The 24,510-nt window shown below is 45.6% G+C and overlaps 1 protein-coding gene across 7 annotated transcripts in view; it reads left to right on the top strand.

The window, feature by feature from the left end:
- The window catches only part of Osbpl3 (oxysterol binding protein like 3), a 175,807-nt gene that overhangs the window by 109,855 nt on the left and 41,442 nt on the right, over positions 1-24,510 (top strand). For 4 of the 7 annotated variants that reach the window (XM_021223671.2, XM_013126073.3, XM_005087179.4 and 1 more), the window contains 5 exons: positions 457-560; positions 767-859; positions 1,692-1,848; positions 12,740-12,870; positions 23,491-23,598. In XM_021223671.2, the coding sequence (XP_021079330.1) occupies positions 457-560; positions 767-859; positions 1,692-1,848; positions 12,740-12,870; positions 23,491-23,598 (593 nt within the window). The remainder of the gene's footprint in view (positions 1-456; positions 561-766; positions 860-1,691; positions 1,849-12,739; positions 12,871-23,490; positions 23,599-24,510) is intronic. The other 3 variants (XM_021223673.2, XM_013126074.3, XM_021223674.2) reach the window with 3 other exon arrangements.

Raw genomic sequence — 24,510 nt, 5'->3', positions numbered from 1 at the left:
AGCGCCTAGGGTCTAGTCTGACCATGCGCTTCTGTCATCTGACGCCCATCTACAGTGGCTCACTATTGTCCTGAGGCAGGTCCCCGGATACCAGTTCGGCTTAGAGCCATTGCTGCTGGACTAGGGATGCTGCTCCTGGGGTGTGGGAGTGACTGCTGTTTTCAGTTGCTGCTGTAGGCCACTGCTGGGCATTCTGCACACATCAAGTCATTTGACTCTCAGCACTATGGCTACCTATATAATTACCCCCATTTCCCATATGGGCAAACTGAGGCACAGAGACCTCACGTCACAGTTTACCAAGTAGATTTAAGTCAAGGCAGCCTAGAGTCATGTCATAAACCACTATCATCTATAGCCTTTCCTGTGTGGGGAAAATCAAATGTGGAGATGCACAGCCTGGTACTCCCTGGTGCTAGTAGTGGACAGCTGTGAACATCTGCTCTTCCTCCCCAGACCTGGCACACTGCCACGCCTACCTGCTGGAAATGAGCCAGCTCTTACAAAGCATGGATGTCTTACACCGGACATACTCAGCGCCGGCCATCAATGCCGTCCAGGTTGGCTTACCCGCCTTTCCGTTCCCCTTCTGCCTTCTACTTCCTGTCTTGTCCCCTGCCTGTGACTAACAGTGGATGCTGTCTGTCCGGTTGCTTTAGCCAAACTCAGGGGATGGGGATGGCTCTGGCCACTTCCCTGTGCAATCGTCCCGGCCGTTTTGATGGACCTTACTGTCTGTACTCTCTTTTCCTGTTTTGAAACGAAGGGTGGAGCTTTTGAAAGTCCCAAAAAGGAAAAGCGATCACACAAGAGGTGGCGGTCCAGAGCTATTGGCAAAGATGCTAAAGGAACGCTGCAGGTAACCTTTGCTTCTCCGCCAGGCTTGCTTTCCTGACCGTGCCACACGGCACACCACGCGCAGGCACCCCTGATTCAAGTAAGACAGAAAAGTGAGAGTTCCGGAGTTGACCCTGTCCCCTGTGAGGACAGTCGGCTCCTGTTAGTTACTAAGACCCTCCGGCTACAGGGATAAGGCCGTGAGGATTCTAGGGCAGGAGAGATTTTCCTGGGGGAGAATGGCTTGGCATTGGAGGGACCGCCCGTCACGAGGATTTGAGGTCTTTCCTTCTTTAACATCTTAGCTTGTCTGTGATACTCCCTGCTCTGGTGTGTGCCTTGCCTGGTGGCTGCTGTGGCCCAATACTGTGAGTTGCCTCTGTTGCTATCATCCCTCAGAGTGGACCTATCTCCTCTTAGAGTCCACAGGCCTGAGCCTCTGTCCTGCAGGCCCTTCGCAACTTTAAACTCTCAGCCCCCCTCCAGCGCCAAACTTAGATGCTTTCAGAGCAAAGGGCATTTTTACACATGCAAATGTGAGCCGAGGGTTTGTTTTCTAGAAGCTCCAGGTGCAAGCCAAGAAAACAATCCAGGAACTGATTTTCTCTGACAGCCTGGTTATGTGGTGACGTTCATTGTCATTGCAGCCCATGACCCTAAAGCTCTCATCATTTCTGAGACAGCATGTGATTTTCTGGCCATTTGTAATTTATAGGATGCAGTGGCCATGGAGAGCATCTTCCCGCGTTTTCACTCATTTTTCTCAGTGGGAAGATGCACCTCTAAGATGCCCCCTTAATTAGCTCCAGTCATGGAGGCTCTGGTCTGAGCCTCTCCCTCTGCTGTCTCTTTAGGTCCCTAAACCTTTTTCTGGCCCGGTGAGGCTACACTCTTCTAATCCTAATTTGTCAACTCTGGACCTTGGCGAAGAGAAGTGTTACTCGGATGGTTCTGAAGCCTCGTCCGAGTTCTCCAAGATGCAGGAGGACCTGTGCCATGTCGCCCACAAAGGTAAATGAGTTTTCCTTATTTCTAACATATTTGATGGAAATGTCTATCAACACCAAACTATAGCTGTCATCTTTAAGAGAATAATAAAGAGTTTTCTTCTGGAGCCAATTTTGAGCGATCATGGCCCAGGAACACAGATCTAGGTTACCCCAAATCCCCTCTTCCTGAGGGGAAGAAGTTTTATAGTTTTACAGAACAAGAAAGTCAAAAATCAAGGCATGTTTAAAAATACGTGGAGGATACACCAGAGAGGTGCTAACAGAGAGAAACTTTTCCATAGGCTCAAGATGCTCTCTAATGGCATTCTTAGTTTGTGGGTTGGTGGAAATGGGTGGTCTTTTAAGTTAACTAATTCTAAAATCTAAAAAGGTTTTGTTTGTTTGTTGTTTTTTAATCTATTAGTAACAAGGTGTTAGTTCTGACACAAAGGTTGGCACTACATGCCCAAGAGGACTAGAATTACCCCAAGATAGGAGACCTTGCCTCCAGGCCTGCAGTATGTATGACTGTGCATTTCTAACCAGTCAGCCCATCTCTGCAGACCCAGCTTCCTCCCAGGAGTTGTCACTCACATGTCCAGTGCATGACTGAAGCTGGGGCATCCTTACAGAAGCTGTCTCCAATAAGGTGTTCTGCTCCAATAAGGTGTTCATAGCCTCATCTTTATTTATCCCTTTGGTAGTATAGATGTTGCTGCCAAGATTTTCTTTATGATCTCTTGGAAGAGACAGTGAGGGTCTGGGATCTAGCTGGCAGGACTCAAGGATTCAACCAACTGAAGGCTGAAAATGTTTCTAAAGGTTGCATCTGTTTTGAGCATAGGCATGTGTCATTGTCCCCTAAACAAATCAGGACAGCAGCTGTGTACCGGGTCTCACATGTACAGGTGCTTAAGTATCCAAAAATGACTTAGCTAGCATGTATTAGAGACTATGGCGTGGCAAGCCTGCCATGCTTCACAATGGAGCGTTCATATGCTGGTGGTGGAATATCAGTTGGTTACTTTGGGGATTAATATGGCATTTATTCTACCTATTTTCAACCCCCAACTAAGCAGTTCCTCTTGGAAGAATCCATTTGTAGGAATTACTAAAAATGCATCTATGCAGTGATACCTACTCTTAGTCCTCATATCAACACATAGAAATATGTGTGTGACATTGTTAGCCATGACAGAAACACAAGTGGTACTGCGCGGAGGCCTCCCTGCCCGCTGTTTGAAGGGAAGTCTCTCAATGGAGCCATGACTCTTAGGGACAGGTTCTCTCGTCCATGACTGGTGACCATGGAACATGGTGCCTCATTCTGGAAAGTGGCCTGGCAGTGTTGTATAAAACTAAATGCGTGCCTTCATTAAAAGCCAACTCAGTGCTCCCAAGCCTTTAAGCCAGAGGAGTGAAAACAGTTATGGGGTACAGCTATGCACAGATGTTTAGGGACATCTGGGTTGTGGCTCAGTGGTAGACCCTACATGTTAGCCCACAGAACCAAAATATAAGGAGATTTATTTGTATTGACCAAATCCTAGATGCAGCTCAGTGGCCTTCAAAAGACGAACAGTTAAATAAACGGTGGTATCCATGCAATGGAGTACTACTCAGCAACAAACACGCCATTGACATATATATGTTGTATATAGATAGAATTCAAGGACATTAGCGGGATGAAAATAGCTGATTTCTAAACTTTACTGCCTGTGTGGCTTCACTTTGTAAATGATATAAAATGAAAGAAGAAATTAGTAGATTCCAGAGTTTAGGTACAGGGCAGGATGAGGAGTACGGATGTGATTATAAAGGGACCTTTGTGCTGATGGGCAGTTCTGCATTCTGATTGGGGCAGTGGTTGTAGGAATTTATTGCCAATGTGCATTGACCTGTAACCATACACACATGTGCAACGGAGTGCGTGTAAGTGAAGACGTCTGAGCATACTCCATTGCCCTAACATCCCTGTCTTGGGTTTATATTGTTAGTGAGCACAATGTTACCATGGGGAGGAAGCGGGCACAGGGCACTTCTGTACTGCTTGCCGATTCCTTCGAGTTCACAACAGTCTCAAAGTAAGAATTACAAATAACCCTGGCTGGGGTTGTGTATGGCTCAGTGGCTGGAGTGCCCAGCTAGAAATAACCCAAGTGTCCGACAAGAGGGGACTGCTCTTTTTAATATAACGTAATCGTGTAGTGGGTTATTTAGCATAGTAATAGAGTCTCACACCAAGCACCTAGATGTCATGTCAGGTGTTTGCTGAGTATTTTAGACTCACCATTTCATTTCATTCTAGCAGAAACTTGGGTAGGAAATGAAGTCTTCACTACCTGCCTGAAATCCAGAGGCTAGTAAAGCTACCCAAGGGTCACATGACAGCAAGCTTGAGGCTGGATTACAGCCTGGTCCAGGCCAGGATGTGAGGCCAAATGTTTAAATATAAAACCAAAATGCCTATACTATCCAGTTATAAAGTTACAAAACAATATATAAGTATAATGTCATTTTTTAGAAATAATGAATATGTTCCTGGCTTATGTGAATATACTCAAATATCTAGGATGTGCAGAGCATTATTTTAGTGGCAGAAACAGAAGTTCTAAGTGCTTGCTAGCTCCCCTCTGCTAATGTTTCTTTTCAGCATTCGTTTATTGACTATTATTGTTAAAGTTGTTGGGGTACCCCGAATTGAGGAGGGCTCCCCAAGCTGGATTCATCACCCCAAGAATCAAGAGTCCACGCGCCAATTGATGCAACACGCAAGAGGCTTTAATTCTGCAGATGGGCCTCTCGGTCAGCTTTTAGACCGATTGGCCCCGAGGTTCAGTTACAATCAGCTTTTAAAGACAAAACCACAAGCCTTTGGGAGGGATCCCTATCTTGTGATGGGGGGGTACGTGACTACTGACCAGGGGAAGTAGATGTCTTCCTGACCTACACGTTGTAAATTCCTCAAACCTTGGTATGAGTTAATCATCTCTCCCTAAGTAAATGGTGTTATCATCTCCTTGTTTCCCACAAATCTTGTTTGCCCATCTCTGACGCCCTGGTCAGTTCTTCACAGGTGGTCAGCAGCCCGGAATTGGCCTTTTGTGGGTTTACAGCCCTTCTGCAATTAAGGTTGCTAAACCATACATTCCATTCTGTGGTTTGGCCAGTTCCTGGGATGGGGTCCTTTGTTCACTTCCCAAGTTCTCTAGTGGGGTGCCCTCCCTGTTTAAGCTTATATTTTATTTCTATAAATTTGGGGTCTTTCAAAGTGAAATGGATGAAAACATCTCAAGTGGCATTCCCACTAGTGCCTTCCTCTCCTGGCTCCAGACTTTTTCTCCCGCTTATTATTATTGATTCCTGCAGAGAGTATTTCCTGCTTCATATACATAGTCTTTCTTTCTCTCACCTGACAAATGTAAAATCCATTTGGTTGTGAGATTGGTTATAGGGCAATTGCGTCATGCTTGTGACAGCGTCCTTTGCTGGCCAACATGTGCATCTCTCAGTGTCCGGCAGGACAGCTGTCCATATCTGTGAGAGCTGAGCGTTCCCTGGCTGGGCCTTCCCAGCTCTTCAAGTGCCTCATGGGCATTCTTTAGAAGGTCCTTGCAACGGGGACATTTTAGGATTTGTGGGAGGAGGCGTGTTAAACCATCATTACCTTTTAATAATGCATATTTAAACCTGAGGAGCCGGCTCCCATCTCCCACAGGGAGATGTCTAGGTCTTACCTACACTGTTGGAAACAACTCGTCAGCCAGGTACAGGTTGCCGTCCACCCTGAGTGTGTCCACTGGTCCTGGCTCCCTACAGTGGTCTCCCTGTCCTTGCGGGTCTGTAGTCCCCCCACACCAGCTGTGCTGTGGAGTCTTTGTGAGACCAGCAGGCTGCAGAGGTGCCACTTACCTCACTGAGGTCAAGGTTTGTGCTCCAGCAGCAGGCCAGGTGCACCGTCCAGCCAAGCCGGAGCCTGTTGGGTTCACAGCAGCCTAGCCAGTCTCTTCTCCCTTCCCATGGCTTTCAGTTCTGCATGCATGGCTCAGTCCCCTCTGGACTCTTCTGCACCACTAAGAGGCGCCTCGTGGAGCAAAGGCCACACACAGATTTGCCCTGAGTCCTAGCACCTGGTGGCCTTTCATTTATCTGCACATTCGGACTCAGCTGTGGTGGCCTTCCTCCCCGTGTGAGTCTTGATTGGTTACAGACACTGCCTATTGTCCTTTGATTGCCTCAGGCGTCTCTTGACTGTTATTTTGAAGCAGCTGAACTATAGTCAAGAATTTCCATGGATGTCACGTAACCTGTGTACCATTCAACATGGCACACAACATCTGAATTATGCTTTTGTAGATCACATGATGCGCAGCCAGCAGAGACCCATCCCGGATGTAAAAGTTCTTCTGTACATTCATTCCCAGGCATGCACTGAGATGTTGCTCTTGGTTCTTATTTCTGGCTTTGTGTACGTCAACACACGTGTAAACAAGTGGAATGTACACCCTAAAGCCACAATGTTTGGTGCATATATTAGCTTTACATGTTTCAAAAACGCATTTTATGGGATTGAAAAGTAATTCACAAGATGAGTAAAAGTCAAAGGCAATTTTGGGATTGAAAACACCTGGAAAATGCTGCTGACTGTGGCTGTTTTGGCTTTACACATGAAACTGCAGGTGGGAAAATCTCTGGAAAGGCCTGCAGCAAGGGAACCCGGCAGCTTTGTTAGGCTTTGCTTTTCAGTGTTATTTGTGAAATTCCCCCATTGGCCCATGACCATCTAGCTGGGAGCGTGGTGGCAGCAGATGAGCAGGCGTGGCACTGGAGCCGTAGCTGAGAACTTAACGTCTTACCCACTATCACCTGGCAGAGAGCCTTGGCCGACCCCAGTGATAGGCCACACCCCCTCAACAAGGTCACGCCTCCTAATCTTTCCTAATGCCACCTTTGGGAACCAGACTTCCAAGTATATGAGCCATTTCTCATTCAGACCACCACAGAAGGCGACATCTGCTTCCTGGCATGGAAGAGAAACAGACTTCCTGGAATCCTGTTGAGGAGAGAAATCCTCACTCATAGATGTGAAAACCCAAGTGAGAGCTCAGGCCAAGTCTGTGTTCCTTTGTGCCTGGAGTGTTTCCTCGTGTTAAACTGCAGCTGAAAGGTCACTTTCTGAACTGTTTTGACCTCGGGAAGTCTTGAAGGAAAAGCCACACAGTGATCCCAAACCTGAGGGAAAGGTGGCCCCAGCTTCGTTTACAATGAGAATTCCCTGTAAGTTTGTTGAGCAATTTGATCCATACACATGCTCAGTAAAAAGTAGGGTCATTTAGCAAAGTTCACTAGTGTATCTAAATCAATTCAGATGGAGTACCGATTAGGAAATGTTTTTTACAGCTATGGGCACCATGTAAGAGTTGAAACTAAAAAGAGGCAGATTAAAGATCATCAAATAATCCCAGAGAGTTTAGGAGTGTTCAAAGGTAATTCACATGGATCCCATAAAAAGAAAGAAGGGCTGGAGAGATGGCTCACTCCATGGTAAAGTGCATTTACTGCACAAGCACAAGGACTGTGTTCAGATCCCAGCACCACATACACCGCAGACTCAGGTCCATTGAGAGACCCTGCCCTTGTACCTGCCCACAAAAAAACCATGGAAGAAAAGTGCATGTTCTCTCTCTCTCTCTCTCTCTCTCTCTCTCTCTCTCTCTCTCTCTCTCTCTCTCTCTCTCTCTCTCTCTCTCTCTCTCTCTCTCTCTCTCTCTCTCTCTCTCTCCCCTCTCTCTCTCTCTCTCTCTCTCTCTCTCTCTCTCTCTCTCTCTCTCTCTCTCTCTCTCTCTCTCTCTCTCACACACACACACACACACACACAAAAGAATGAAAGGAAGGAGAAATGGAGTCTTACTGTGTTGGGTCCTGTATTCTCAAGTGCTTTCTCATTGTTTCCTTAAAGCACCATAGATGCCAGCATTTCCTACATATTCAGTCCATATAGGTTTGGAAACAGATGATTTCTCCAAAGTCTAAACCATAGCTAAGCATCAGGGACCAAGCTGATAGGTTTGGAAACAGATGATTCCTCCAAAGTCTAAACCATAGCTAAGCATCAGGGACCGAGCTGAATTCACATTTGCCTTACTACACACGTTCTTCCCTCGGTACCGCACGGTGCCGGTGCTGTTGATAACTGTGGTCTCTCCTGAAGTGAAGGGGCTGCTAAGGAGGGAGTGTGGGCAGAGGAGAGCTCCAGCCCGTGATCCATGTGTGGCTTCCCAGTCCAAAGCGCTCAGAGCCTCTCCAACCTGGTGTAGCAATGGGAGCCTGAAGCCAGGGGAAAGGGAGGGCCCAGAGTCAACTGAGCAAAACCCACGGTGTCTGTTCTGCAGCTGGGGCTGAAGGGTTCTCACAGTCAAAAGCTTCTCGGGGTCAGGTATTACAGCTACCTGTAATCCCAGGGCTTGGGAGGATGAGGCAGGAGGACAGTTGGCTTCAGGCCAGGCCAACCTGTATCCCACTGTCCTAGTCCAGCAGGGCGGAGGACAGGGCAGGGAAGAGACTTCTAAGCAGATTCTGTGGCTACCTTCTGATACTTGACTTCCCCATGAAGGCAGGCAGCCGTGCAGGACAATGTCAGGAGACTGAGGCAGTCATTGCATACATAGCCCACAGCAGGTCTCAGAGCACTGTGACTGCAGACGGGGCTTGAGTAGCATGGGCTAAAGGCCACTTGGCAAGGGTTTGAGTCAGAGAGGGTGGGGCCATGCTCCGGGGTGGGTGGCTTGGATGATTTTTGAGGTTCTCTGTAGCTCTGTGCATCTCAATTTCGTTTTTATGATAATGTATCCACAAGTATAATACGCTCACTTAGAAATCTTTTTTTTTAAGCGTTACAGTCTCTAGTAAATTTAGGATGACTTTAGAAATGAAGGCACTCCTGGCACAGGAAATGCCTCTAAACTTTGTGAACCAAGGTCACTGTCTTAGTCACAGTTTCTATTGCTTCAGGGAATCATCATGACCAAAAAGGGAGTTTGGGAGAAAAAGGTTTATTCAGCTTACACTTCCACAGCACTGTTCATCACTGAAGGGAGTCAGGACAGGAACTCAGACAGGACAGGATCCTGGAGGCAGGAGCTGATGCAGAGGCCATGGAAGGTGCTGCTTACTGGCTTGCTCCCCATGGCTTGCTCAGCCTGCTTTCTTATAGAATCCAGGACCATCAGCCCTGGGGTGGCCCCACCACAATGAGCTGGGCCCTCTCCCATCAATAACTAACTAGGAAAATGCCTTACAGCCAGAGGCATTTCCTCAGCTGAGGCTCCCTACTTCCGAATAGCTCTAGTTTGTGTGAAGTTGATGTAGACTAGCCAGCACGGCCTTGAGCAATGTGATTGCCGTCTTCTGGCATCTCGTCACTGCTCTGGGAAGGATGAATTATAAGTTGGCCAAGAGTGACCACTTTAATATCTCCTGGCTGGGTCTAGAGCCATTTAAGAAATTAAACCAAGTGTGGTAGGACACACTGGTAATCCCTACATTTGAGAACCTGAGGCTAGAGGAAGACACATTTGAGGCCAGCTTGGGCTATGTGGTGAGAACCTGAGAATCTGTTTCAGAAACACACACACACACACACACACACACACACACACACACACACACACACACACACACACACATTTAGTTATCACATATGCATTTAGGGGATCTGATTTTCTTATCCCTTTTTCAGGTGATTGAGGAAGTGTTTTTTTTTAATCTGACAATTAAATATGACAGTATGGATTTCTTTTTGTTTAATTATGCCCACTGTAGTCTTAGATATATATTCTTTTCCCTGAAGATAAGGGAGCTGGCGACTGAACCTAAAGCTATGCTCTTGCTGGCCAAGTACTCAGTTGGTGAGCTCTATTGTTAGCCTTCCTAGCTTCACACTGTGAAACAGATAATACCCATTCTGTCCTTTATAAAGCATAAACAGAAACTGTCTAGTCTGGTGGAAAGTCTCTCCTGGCAGCAGGGCATCTGAAAGGCAGGAGAGTTGACCTGGGAAAGCAGAGCCAGCCAGGTGCATGGAGGAATAAATGTGTCTGTGGAAAGGAAGAACCCCCAGAGACCCACTAGGACAGCTGCGGATGTCCTGGGGCACTGAGGGGAGATGTCTAACCAGGCATAAAATGCAGTGAGGTACCCTGTCGTACCCTGTCGTTGTCCTCCCAAGGCTGCTACTCCTTGGCTCAGCGAGCTCTGGCCAGTCCTCATTCATATACTCTCTGCTGTATATGCATTTATTAATAATCATCATTCTGATAGAGCTAAGTATCACACTACTCCTGCTGCCCAGATTCCAAGAGAGTCCAGGCATCACTTTCACTCCCATCTATCTCTTTCATCATCATGGCCATTATCCTTTTGGTTACATCCATTATGTATTGCATTTGTGCATTAGGTTAAGGACTTTGCATGCATTGTCTTACTTAATCCTTATTACAGGCTGTAAAGTAAATGCTAGCAGTATCTCCGTTTAGGCTTCAGGCACATCAGATACTTTTCCAAGGTCATAGGATGAATAAGTAATGGGCCCCTCCCTTCTGATCTTAGAAGCAGCACCATAGATTGTAAGTCCGTGTGTGTCTGTGTGTGTGTGTGTGTGTGTGAGAGAGAGAGAGAGAGAGAGAGACGAGAGAGAGAGAGAGAGAGAGAGAGAGAGAGAGAGAGAGAGAGAGAGAGAGAGAGAGAGGGTGTACAAATTGCATGTTTGCGTTGAGATATTGTGAGGATTCTCTGGATCTATCACTAAGTGCCCCAGACATCCAGCAACAGCGTGGAGACAATGGACAGTCTTCCTTCTCGCTGGTAAATGAAGGGAACAAGTCGATAGTAGGTATTTAGTTTCTGTTATTGAATAGGCCGTTCTTAGATGACAATACCTCTGAAAATGCAAGCCTGTGAAATTTAATAAAATACCAGGTCACTGGAGAAGCCTGTCTCAGTCCCTTCCTTCTTGTCCTTCTGTGACAAACTATAATGGAAAAGAATGGAAAGATAATATCTAGTGTGGTCTCTATGATCTACACTTAAGGTAGCTATTCCCTTATCTTTAGGAAGTTTCTTTACCCTATGTGATCAGAACCTAATAGATATTTGTCATACCTGTTCCTGTCTTTTTTAAGTCCCCCCCCCTCTCTCTCTGTGTGTGTGTGTGTGTGTGTGTGTGTGTGTACATGGCTGTATAAGTGTGCATGCTTGTGTGTATGAGTTTGTGTGCATGCCAGAGCTCCCACTTGGGGGAGGGGGAGAGGACAGCCTTTGGTGTCAGTCCTCACTCGTCCTGTTGAGACGGTTCTTTGTTGAGTCCTGCTGCAGGCCAGCCTACCAGAACTTCCAGGGATACTCCTATTCCCACTCCCATCTCACTGTTGGAGCATGGGGATTGCAGAGCACAGTGCTGCACCTAGATTTCCATGAGTTCTGGGGACTCGAACTCAGGTCCTCATGCTTGCATGGCAAACGCTTAGCCCACTGAGCCAACGCTTAGCCCACTGAGCCATCCCCACAGCTCCCAGCTCATTTTGAAAGCTTCAGTTTGGGCATTTAAGTGATTGCTGGTTCTAGGTTCTCACTGAACCTGAAAGCTCCCCAAAGTGAGCAGAGTGGCCGAATGCCAAAACCAGAGGTGGGGGGATTCTAGCGCAGCCAGAAGAAACTAGGAAGAAACGGGCAACACCTCATTTGAAATCATTTCAACCTTACAGAAAAGCTGCGAGAGGGGAACAAAGGACTCCCAGAAACCCTCTGCGTGGGTTCTTTTTTTTTTTTCTTTCAGTTTACTACAGTTATTTCTCCACAGTCTTTGTACACACATGCTTTTATTTTCTGAGATTTTCGAGAATAGGATTCCTGTATCATTATGCATTCTTCGAGGCTTTACACTTTATATACTTGGCACAATGTAGTTCTCTAACTCAGGTCATATCACTGGGGGATGACACTTTGGTCTCCCATTCACGATGTCAACTCTGAAAAAATGTCTTTTAGTGTTGTTCTCCCTTTGGGTACAGGATCTGCCCGTGAGCAGGCTGTGTTTCACTGTCTTGTTTTTTTCAGCACAGTTTAATTGGGGTCTGTTTTTTATAAAGTTGGTACCTAGATGCCTTTGAAGAGTACAAGACAGTTTTAAAAAACAGGATATTCAGTTGTCTGCGGTTCCCTCATGATCAGTTCTAGTTTGCTTATCCCTGAGCGGCCTAGAGTGTGACTTTTCCGAGGTACCCAGTGTTTACCTGGCTCTCACTGCCAGCTGATTTTTACCACCTGGTTGAGTTATGATCTCATTTTTCTGATGTAGTGATAGAATACACTTATAGCCAACAAGCCTCGTTCTTAAATTGCAACTGAATACTGGTGGTTTTAAACCTCTAAATCATAAAATCATGGAATGCCTTAGCAGGCACAAGCCTTAGGATTGACAAGTGTATGCAAATGCTAATAGATTATATTTTCCCAAGGAGTTTTAAGTCCACAGCAGAACTGAACCACACAATCTCCCTGTGTGTCCCTTGCCACCTACGTAGGCCTCTCCGCTCTTAGCATCCCACACAGGGTTAGGAAAGGTAGCGCTGAAGGACCTGTGTTGCTACACGTTGTCACTGGAGCCTGTAGTTTCCATTAGGGTTCGCTCCCACACATTCAGTGTGTTTTTAAAAATCCATGTAGAAGGTGTATTTACTGAACTCGGAATACTTTCCTAAAATCTTGTGTAAGAAGTACACTTTTCGGGCTGGAGAGACGGCTCCGCCATTGAAGGCTAGGCTCATAACCAAAAATATAAGAAGTCCACTTTTCTGCGTTTTGTTTTTAATTGTGCCTCTTCCCGGTTCCTTCTTGTAATGATTATATCTTTATAGTTTACTTCGCTTTAAGGTCCGCCTTTAATAGCATATCGGCCGAGAGAGAGAAGATGAAACAGTTGATGGAGCTGGACATCTCCTCCACCCCCTCTGCTCAGGTCGTCGGTCTGAAGCATGCCCTGTCATCTGTAAGTCGTGTGTCTCTGTTTCATAAGTGTGCAAATGTGACTAGCCTTGTGAATTACTAATACCTTCCATTTCCGTGATTGCATTGAAAATTGAGGATTTTCATGGTTGAGTTACATCTTGAGGAGAAAAATCAATTATCCAAATTATATTCAAACCTTTCTTCAGACTTATGTATTCAAAATAATCCCAAACCATAGTAGGTAGGATTTTCTCAAATGTTCCATTCTTTGAGTTTGATTTTTTTTCCAGTTTACCTGGATTTTCCTGTTTCTGTCAAACTTTTGGTGTATGTTTCCATGGGAGTCTTACAGACATTTGTTGGTTAATGCTTACACAGTTTGACATTTGGGAGATTTTGTGGCTCTGAGGCATCTTAAGTTTAGATCACCTTACCAAATAGCACGTGGCAGCGAGGAATTTCCAATTTACACGTCTCCACAGCAAAGCGCTGATCCCACCTAACGCTCTTCCAAATGTGAATGATACTTTATTTGAATAAATAGTGCAAAACCTTCAGCTTTTCCTCCCATGGACTCAGAGAGAGATGAGTCACGGAGCGACTGTCAGGTGGCCATTGCGTCTTCAAGCAGGAAAGCCGCTGTCATGGCCTCAGATGAGTTTGGCAGCCACGGTCTCTCGGGGTAATTGTCTCAGCCACGGTCACTCAGGGTAATTGTCTCAGCCACGGTCACTCGGGGTAATTGTCTCAGCCACGGTCTCTCGGGGTAATTGTCTCAGCCATGGTCACTCGGGGTAATTGTCTCAGCCACGGTCACTCGGAGTAATTCTCTCAGCCACGGTCACTCGGGGTAATTGTCTCAGCCACGGTCACTCGGAGTAATTATTGTCTCAGCTTCACTGGGCTCCATTGATGACCGTGCTGTGTCCTGTGCTACCTGGGCAGCTGAAGGTGTCTGGCACTTTAACCTTGACCTCTGCCAAGAAGCCAGAGAACCTTTGGAACAGCATACATAGTTGCTCTTTTCTCCTGCGCTTTGGAATTTCTGCTTTAAGAGGAGGAAGAACGCATACACGTATGGAATTACCATCTGAAGAGCCACAGACTTGTATTTTGGGTCAGGTGGGAGTGATGAATTTTAGGATCATGTGACCAGAACCCAACATTAGGACTGAGGGGGAAAAAGTCCATTCGTGGTTTCTATTTGTCATGCTACCAGTGTGCTGCTAATGAGTGTTACAGCGTAATGTTAATGATGGCCCCTTGAAGATCAGCTCCTCCAAGACCCCAACCCAGCGAGCCCAGCTTCAGGTGAGATTGGGTCCCCGGCTGGGACCACCCGCCCATCACCCATCCCCCTCCATCTTCGGGGCCGCTCCCGGCTTCCAGAAGAGCCGCCCACACAGGAAAGAGATCAGCTCCTCCAAGACCCCAACCCAGCGAGCCCAGCTTCAGGTGAGATTGGGTCTCTGGCTGGGACCACCCGCCCACCACCCATCCCCCTCCATCTTCGGGGCCGCTCCCGGCTTCCAGAAGAGCCGCCCACACAGGAAAGAGATCAGCTCCTCCAAGACCCCAACCCAGCGAGCCCAGCTTCAGGTGAGATTGGGTCCCTGGCTGGGACCACCCGCCCATCACCCATCCCCCTCCATCTTCGGGGCCGCTCCCGGCTTCCAGAAGAGCCGCCCACACAGGAAAGAGATCAGCTCCCCAAGACCCCAACCCAGCGAGTCCAGCTTCAGGTGAGATTGGGTCTCTGGCTGGGACCACCCGCCCACCACCCATCCCCCTCCATCTTCGGGGCCGCTCCCGGCTTCCAGAAGAGCCGCCCACACAGGAAAGAGATCAGCTCCTCCAAGACCCCAACCCAGTGAGCCCAGCTTCAGGTGAGATTGGGTCCCCGGCTGGGACCACCCGCCCACCACCCATCCCCCTCCATCTTCGGGGCCGCTCCCGGCTTCCAGAAGAGCCGCCCACACAGGAAAGAGATCAGCTCCTCCAAGACCCCAACCCAGCGAGCCCAGCTTCAGGTGAGATTGGGTCTCTGGCTGGGACCACCCGCCCATCACCCATCCCCCTCCATCTTCGGGGCCGCTCCCGGCTTCCAGAAGAGCCGCCCACACAGGAAAGAGATCAGCTCCTCCAAGACCCCAACCCAGCGAGCCCAGCTTCAGGTGAGATTGGGTCTCTGGCTGGGACCACCCGCCCATCACCCATCCCCCTCCATCTTCGGGGCCGCTCCCGGCTTCCAGAAGAGCCGCCCACACAGGAAAGAGATCAGCTCCTCCAAGACCCCAACCCAGCGAGCCCAGCTTCAGAAGAGCCACCCACACAGGAAAGAGATCAGCCCCTCCAAGACCCCAACCCCAGCGAGGCCAGCTTCAGCTTCAGCTGCAGTAAAGAAGGAGACCAGTGGAGACAGAAAGCCCCCACCAGCACCCACTGGAAGAAGAGATGGGAAGAAGACAGAATAAGAGATCACTCAGCAATAGAAACACCAACACGACCCCACCAGAATCCAGGGATCCAACACCAGCAAGACCTGAAAAGCACTACATAGATGAAGAAGAGGAGACAGACCTTAAAAATTATTTCATGAAGATGATGGAGAGCCTCAAGGAAGAAACGAGGAAATCCCTTAAAGAAATAGAAGAAAAAACAAACAAAAAAATCCATGAAATGGGGGAAAAATTCAAGAAATAAACAAATCTCTCAAAGAATCTAAAGAGCACCAAGAAAAAACAACCAAGAAAATTAAGGAAACAGCTCAAACAGTTGAAGGATTGAAAGCTGAAATAGAAACGATAAAGAAAACACAGAATGAAGGGATGCTGGAAATAGAAAAGCTCGGTAAACGGTCTGGAATCACAGATGCAAGCATCACCAATAGAATACAAGAGATAGAAGAGAGAATCTCAGGTGTTGAAGACTCATTAGAGGACATAGCATCGTCAACCAAAGAAAATCTCAAAACCAACAAATCCTTAACACAAAATATCCAGGAAATATGGGACACCGTGAAGAAGCCAAACCTGAGAATAATAGGTATAGAAGAAGGTGAAGAACTTCAACTTAAAGGTACAGAAAACATATTCAACAAAATCATAGAAGAAAACTTCCCTAACCTAAAGAAAGATATGCCTATGAAAGTACAAGAATCTTACAGAACACCAAATAGGCTTGACCAGAAGAAGAAGTCACCTCGCCATATAATAATCAAAACATCAAACCTACAGAGCAAAGAGAAAATATTAAGAGCAGCTAAAGAAAAAGGCCAAGTAACATACAAAGGCAGACCTATCCGAATTACACCTGACTTCTCAATGGAAACGATGAAAGCCAGAAGATCCTGGTCAGATGTCCTACAAACGCTAAGGGAACAAGGATGCCAGCCCAGACTACTATATCCAGCAAAGCTCTCAATTACCATAGATGGAGAAAACAAAATATTCCATGACAAAGCCAGATTTAAACAATACGTATCCATGAATCCAGCTCTACAGAAAATGCTAGAAGGAAAACCTAGAGCCAAGGAAGATAACTACATTCACAAAGACACAGGCAATATAGAATCATACTTTACAAAACACTAAAAGAAAAAGGGAGGAGAAACTACACAAAATAACTTCACTAACAATAAATCAAGCGCAAACAAGGATCACCAATCAATGGTCATTAATATCCCTCAATGTCAATGGCCTCAACTTACCTATAAAAAGACACAGACTAGCAGAATGGATACGAAGACAGAACCCTTCCTTCTGCTGCATACAAGAAACACATCTCAACACCAAAGACAGACGTTATCTCAGAGTAAAGGGCTGGGAAAAGATCTTCCAATCAAACGGCCCCAAGAAACAAGCGGGCGTAGCAATCCTAATATCTAACAAATTAGACTTCAAATTAAAATCAATCAAAAGAGATGAAGAAGGGCACTTCATATTCATCAAAGGAAAAATACATCAAGACGAAGTCTCGATTTTAAATATCTACGCCCCAAATACAAAGGCACCTACATTCGTGAAAGAAACATTACTAAAGCTCAAAATGCATATAAAATCTCACACACTAATAGTAGGAGACTTCAACACTCCGCTCTCACCGCTAGATAGGACCTCCAGACAGAAACTTAACAAAGAAACAAAAGAATTAATAGAAGTTATGACCCAACTGGGTTTAACAGACATCTATAGAACATTCCACCCAAATACAAAGGGATATACCTTCTTCTCGGCACCACATGGAACCTTCTCTAAAATTGACCACATAATAGGAAACATAGCAAATCTCCACAGATACAAAAAAATTGGAATAACCCCCTGCATCTTATCAGACCACCATGCATTAACATTAGAATTCAACAATAACACAAATCGCAGAAACCCTACAAACTCATGGAGATTGAACAATGCACAATTGCACCATCCCTGGGTAAAGGAACAAATAAAAAAAGAAATTAAAGACTTCCTCGATTTCAATGAGAATGAAGACACAACATACACAAACTTATGGGACACTTTGAAAGCAGTGCTGAGAGGAAAGTTTATAGCACTAAGTGCCCACATGAAAAAACTGGAGAACAGTCATACTAGAGAATTAATAGCACAGCTGAATGTTCTAGAACAAAAAGAAGCAAACTCCCCCAGGAGGAGCAGACGCCAGGAAATAATCAAATTGAGGGCTGAAATCAATCAAGTAGAAACCAGGAAAACATTGAGAAGAATCAATGAAACAAAGAGTTGGTTCTTTGAGAAAATCAACAAAATAGACAAACCTCTGTCCAAACTAACCAAAAGACAGAGAGAGAACATGCTAATTAACAAAATCAGGGATGAGAAAGGGGACATAACAACGGACTCTGAGGAAATCAAGAGAATCATCAGGGCATACTTTGAAAATCTGTACTCCACAAAATTTGAAAATTTAAAGGAAATGGACAATTTCCTGGATAGATATCACTTGCCAAAACTAAATCAAGAACAGATAAATAATCTAAACAGACCTATAACCCCTAATGAAATAGAAGCAGTCATCAAAAGTCTCCCAAACAAAAAAAGCCCAGGCCCAGATGGCTTCAGTGCAGAATTCTACCAGAAATTCAAAGAAGAGCTCATTCCAATACTCGTCAAAGTATTCCACACTATAGAAGCAGGAGGCTCACTGCCAAACTCTTTCTATGAGGCTACAATTACCTTGATACCCAAGCCACACAAAGACACAACTAAGAAAGAGAACTATAGACCAATTTCCCTCATGAACATTGATGCAAAAATACTCAATAAAATACTTGCAAACCGGATTCAAGAACACATCAGAAAAATCATCCACCATGATCAAGTAGGCTTCATTCCAGGAATGCAGGGATGGTTCAACATTAGAAAATCTATCAATGTAATCCACCATATTAACAATCTGCGAAAGAAAAACCACATGATTATCTCACTAGATGCTGAAAAAGCCTTTGACAAAATCCAGCACCCCTTCATGATAAAGGTCCTAGAGAGATCAGGGATAACAGGAACGTACCTGAACATAATAAAAGCAATATACAGTAAACCAACAGCTAACATCAAACTAAATGGAGAGAAACTCAAAGCAATTCCTCTAAAATCAGGAACAAGACAAGGCTGTCCACTCTCTCCATATCTCTTCAATATTGTACTTGAAGTTCTAGCTACAGCAATAAGACAACAAAAGGAGATAAAGGGGATACAAATAGGAAAAGAAGAAGTCAAGCTTTCATTATTTGCAGATGATATGATAGTTTACATATGTGACCCAAAAAACTCCGCAAGGTTACTCCTAGAGCTGATAAACAGCTTCAGCAAAGTGGCAGGATACAAGGTAAACTCAAAAAAATCAGTGGCCCTATTATATACAGATGATGAAGTGACTGAGAAAGAAATCAGAGAAACATCACCTTTTACAATAGCCAAAAACAGCATCAAATATCTGGGGATAATGTTAACCAAGGAAGTGAAAGACCTGTATATCAAAAACTTTGTGTCTTTGAAGAAAGAAATCAAAGAAGATACCAGAAAATGGAAAGATCTCCCATGCTCTTGGATTGGTAGGATCAACATAATAAAAATGGCAATCTTGCCAAAAGCAGTCTATAGATTCAATGCAATCCCTATCAAAATTCCATCACAATTCTTCAAGGACCTGGAAAGATCATTAATCAACTTTATATGGAAAAACAAAAGGCCCAGGATAGCCAAAACATCCCTATACAATAAAGGAACTTCAGGAGGCATCACCATACCTGATTTCAAGCTCTATTATAGAGCTATAGTCCTGAAAACAGCTTGGTATTGGCACAAAAATAGGCAGGTAGACCAATGGAACCGAATCGAAAGCCCTAATTTTAACCCACACACCTATGAACACCTGATTTTTGACAAAGAAGCTAAAACTGTACAGTGGAAAAAGAAAGCATCTTCAACAAATGGTGCTGGCATAACTGGGTAATGGTATGCAGAAGACTGCAGATAGATCCATGTTTATCGCCTTGTACAAAACTTAAGTCCAAATGGATCAAAGATCTCAACATACATCCAGCCACACTGAAACTTTTAGAAGAGAAAGTGGGAGATACTCTTCAACGAGTTGGTACAGGAGACCACTTCCTAAACATAACACCAGTGGCACAGGCACTGAGATCAACAATTAACAAATGGGACCTTCTGAAACTAAAAAGCTTTTGTAAGGCAAAGGACACAATCAAAAAGACAAAAAGGCAGGCCACAGAATGGGAAAAGATATTCACTAACCCTACATCTGACAGAGGGCTAATCTCCAAAATTTACAAAGAACTCAAGAAACAAGTCTCCAAAACACCAAAGGATCCACTTGAAAGGTGGGGTACAGAGCTAAATAGAGAATTCTCAGTAGAGGAGGCTAAAATGGCCAAGAGACACTTAAGAAAGTGCTCAACATCCTTAGCCATCAGGGAAATGCAAATCAAAACAACTCTGAGATACCATCTTACTCCTGTCAGAATGGCTAGAATCAAAAACACCGAAGACAATTTATGCTGGAGAGGATGTGGAGAGAGAGGATCACTCCTCCATTGCTGGTGGGAATGCCGACTCATACAGCCTCTTTGGAAATCAGTATGGAGATTCCTCAGGAAAATGGGAATTAATCTACCACTAGACCCAGCAATTCCACTCTTAGGCATTTATCCAAATGAGGCAGGTTCATACAACAAGGGCATCTGCTCCACTATGTTCATAGCAGCATTGTTTGTAATAGCCAGAACCTGGAAGCAACCTAGATGCCCCTCAACTGAAGAGTGGATAGAGAAAATGTGGTACATTTACACAATGGAGTATTACTCAGCAGAAAAAAACAATGGAATCTTGAAATTCGCAGGGAAATGGATAGCACTGGAAGAAACCATCCTGAGTGAGGTAACCCAGTCGCAAAAAGACAAACATGGTATGTACTCACTCATATATGGATTTTAAATATGGATCAGGATAGTGCCAGTCTGCACTTCCACAGATAGAGAGTCTGGGAAACAGGAAAGAACCTAAAAGATATGCATATATGCATAGTACCCAAGAGAAGAGGATGGAGACAAGATCCTCTGAATGGATGGGGAACAGGGCGAGGGGGGTAGTGGGACCTGGGAAGAGTAGAGGGGATAAAGAGGAAGGGAGTTGGTCATGGGGGAACAGGAAGTTGAGGGGGTGGGGGTAAAATAGGGGGAAGAGGGAATCATAGGATCGAAGACAGATCAGGCACCAGAGTGACCTCGAGTGATCTAAAGGTATAACATCAATTGGCAAGCTAAGCAATAGTGGAAGGACCACCTCGAATGCCCATTCCTGATAATGAACTTGATGTCTATAACTATCCGGGAGCCTTCATCCTGGGACTGATGGAAGCAGAGGCAAACACACAACTAAGCACTGAACTGAACCCAAGGAACCCAGTGACAGAGAGAGAGGAGTGATGAGCAAATTGGCAAGGAATGGGCTGGCAAAACCAGCAGAGACGGCTGATCTGAACAGGGGAGTGCTCTTGGACCCCAGACCGACAGTGGGGAGGCCAGAATGGGACTGATCTGGACCCCCCAAATGTGAGTGTCAGTGAGAAGGCCTGGGCAACCTATGGGGCTCTGAGCTGTGGATCAGTGTCTATCCCTGGTATACAATCTGTCTTCATGTGCCTATGGCACAAAGAGAGATGCTCTCTCAGCCTGGACTCTTAGGGGAGTGCCTTGACCCTACCAAGAGTGAAATGATAGACTCTAGACATCCCCTATGTGGAGGGATTTGGCAATAGGGTGGGAGGGAGGGTGGAAGGGGAGTGCGGGAGGAGGGGAGGGAGAGGGAACTGGGATTGACATGTGAAACAAGCTATTTAAAATTAAAATAAAAAAAAAATAAAAAAAAAAAAAAAACATTTTAAAATAAAATGAAAATAATTTTTAAGACAGAAAAAAAAAAAAAAAAAAAAAATGATGGCCCCTTGACTGGGAGCACACAGTACCTGTGCAGATACTTCAGAGGCTTCCACTCGGTGGCAGCTCCAGCGAGGCTACCTTTTGTTTGTTTGTTTTGTTTTTTTAAGACAGGGTCTCGTATAGCTTAGACCTCGGGTAGCCACGTGGTCCTGCCTCCATCTCACACAGCCCAGGTAGGCCTCGTGTAGCCATGGGGTTCTGCTTCTGCCTCCCATGCACTTAAATTATAGTCATACGCCCAATTATGTTACTTTCTTTTTTTGGTTTTTACGAGACAGGGTTTCTCTGTATTGTTTTGGAGGCTATCGGTCCAGCCCGGCCTTGTACTCACAGAGATCCACCTGCCTCTGCCTCCTGAGTGCTGGGATCAAAGGCGTGTGCCACCACCACCCGGCCCCAATTATGTTACTTTTAAATGAAATTTTTTTAAAATTGGCTCACTCCATATGTAGAGTCTCGAATTTTAAATTTTATCTATCTATCTATCTATCTATCTATCTATCTATCTATCTATCTATCTATCTATTGGTTTTTGAGACAGGGTTTCTCTGTGTAACGGCCCTGACTGTCATGGAACTCAGTCTGTAGTTCAAGTTAGCCTTGAACTCACAGATATCCACTTGCCTTGTGCCTTCTGAGTGCTGGAATTAAAGGCATGCACCACCATGCCTGGCTTTTGAGGCCCTTTCTTAAGGTGGGAGAGAGAGATCTTTAGTCCCGGGGGAGCAGCTGGCACACCTGGCTTGGTACTTTGTTTCCTCCACTCTTCCTTTGATTTGTTCTCATTCTTCCCGTCTGAGTGGCTCTTGATGAGAATGTCCCTCTGATGTGGGGGTCCCTAGAGTTCCTTCCTGTGGTCCTCCTCTCCCGTCTTCCCACAGAGGGCCAACCTTCTTGGTAATCTGCTTGGCTATACTCATTGGGCTACAGTTTCCAGGCCAGATTTGCATCACTTTTTCTAAGGAATGCTCTCATACCCACATTAACAGTTTAGAAATAAGATAAAACACAGTGATCCTTCCTTTCCTTTCTGGCTTAGATTTCTGGTTTAACTCAAGACTCGTGTCTTCAAAATATTTTTTTCGAATAATCATAAAACTATTACAATGGATATATGAATATACAGGTACTGAATTTGATATATATATATACATATATATATTTACACACACACACACACACACATCCACGTTTTTTCTAGGCTTTGCTAAGATTCAAGCCAGTGTAACAGTGATGTGTTGTCTCAAAGGGATTAATATATGTGGTTACATAACCCTAGTTCTTGGTTCAGAGTTTCTTAAATGATACAAGAATTCTTGGAATAACCTATGTCCTCTGTGGCCACTGAAAAATAAATCTAGAGCCAGACATGGTGACCTTGTAATTCCAGCTCCTGGGAGGCTGGACAAGTGTTAACAGCCCAGCCTGGGCTACAGAGTGAGATCATGTCCTGTACATTCAATAGAGATGATAAGAAAATAAATAAGCAAAGCCCTTGTAGAGAACCAGGCAGTAGACAAGACCCCTCCTACAGACAGACCTTTAGCATAATGAACAGTAGTGCCACGCAAAGGCAGGACACATTTTCCTTTCCCTGTGATCCAGGCCTGGCAGAGAGGTGGAGATGGGAGGTGGGACAGCCCAGGAGGAAATAGAGGTCTTAGGTGGTTTCTTTTACGTCCATGGCTCATACCCAGCACCATGGTGTATGGGTTAGGTTGCTTGTTTATTTTTTTGGAAAAGTAAACTGTCTTATTCTCAAAAATTAGTAAGTCACCGGCGTACTTCTAAGGTCCAGTGCAGCTGGTGTGATAATTAACTCACACTGGGCCGTGTCCACTGGCATCTTGTCAAAGACAGGAGGATCTAGGACTAGGGGCTGGTCCGCAGATCAGCATGTCAGGGAGAAAAGATGCTGACTGATGTTGTCTCTGGCTTCCTTCTGCAGCCGTACTAACCCTCTTTCCACCTCTGAAGATGAGGTTAACAAGGAGCGGCCTGGACCTGGTTGTTACCTCCCAGCCTCCTGTTGGAGAGCCATGGGGAAAGCCCAGGCACACCCCTAGCCAGGGTGTCCTGCCCAGGGAACCCTCGCTCCTAGACTTGCTTGTGCCCACTCCCCCACTGTGTGCTCCTGACCCGTCCACTTACTAATGAAGCCCTGCTATTTTTAACATATTCCAGGCCCTAGCACAAAACACAGATCTTAAAGAACGCTTACGCAGAATCCATGCGGAAACTCTGTTCCTCGACCCTCCCGCTGTTCCCAAGTCGGGGGACAACCTGGCAGAGGTGGGTAGGTTTCTCATCTGGTAACCATTCTCTGCAACTGCCACCACCCCCAGCACCCTCTGCCCAGTTGCACAGCTCTCTGCTTCACCCGCTTGAGTGGCCGCCATGCTCCTGGCCTCCCCTGGTGGTTACTGCCACAGTTCAGCTCTGGCTGAGTTCTTGGGATTCAGTCTTGCTGGCACAGTGCCGCCCCACACACTCTCCATCTGCCTCTTCAGCGAGTCCTCCTTTCGTGTCTCTCCACCTCATGCCCTCTGAGCGTGGTTCCTTTCACTGTGCGTTGCCTGAGTGCGAGCTATAGGAAGACGAGTGCTTTTCCTCGTCATTTCTGAAGAAACCTCAGTTTCGGGGACCCCGTGTCCAGTTCCTTGCAGGCTTCTTGTGCTCCACTGAAGCCACGGTAATGTCCACCATAGCTGCCCCTTCTTCCCTCGTCTTGTTTTACTTTTCCCTCTTTTAGGACACAGCTGTACCATCTAGGGGGAGGTACTGCACTACAATCAAAATCTATCGTCAGTTAACACACATTAGAAACGCCTTTTACCGAGATGCAGAACAGCTTAGCAGCCTAGTGACCGTTTGCTTCTTGAACCCTAGTTCAACCCATACAGCCCTGGCGCACACGCGCGCGCACGCGCACACACACACACACACACACACCAAAGTCTTTTCAAGGCTTGGGATTTTTGCCCCAAAGGGTCCTTTGAATGCGTTTAAAATAAGCAATTTCAGAAAAATACCATGTGATCCTTGAGAAATAAGAATGGGTAGTAAAGGTGACAGCTGTTCTTAAGAGTCTCGGGTATTCAGATGTCTATATTAGATGTGTAAAATTTCCCATTAACGAACTGGTTGGATTTAAATGAAACCAAGGAAGCAGGCTGCGGAGATAATGCTGTCAATAAAGTGTTG

The sequence above is a fragment of the Mesocricetus auratus genome, unplaced genomic scaffold (genome assembly GCF_017639785.1).
Source record: "Mesocricetus auratus isolate SY011 unplaced genomic scaffold, BCM_Maur_2.0 Super-Scaffold_100676, whole genome shotgun sequence".
Taxonomy (NCBI): Eukaryota; Metazoa; Chordata; class Mammalia; order Rodentia; family Cricetidae; genus Mesocricetus; species Mesocricetus auratus.
Note: the sequence above shows the minus strand (reverse complement) of the source record. Positions and strands in the feature narration are given on the sequence as shown.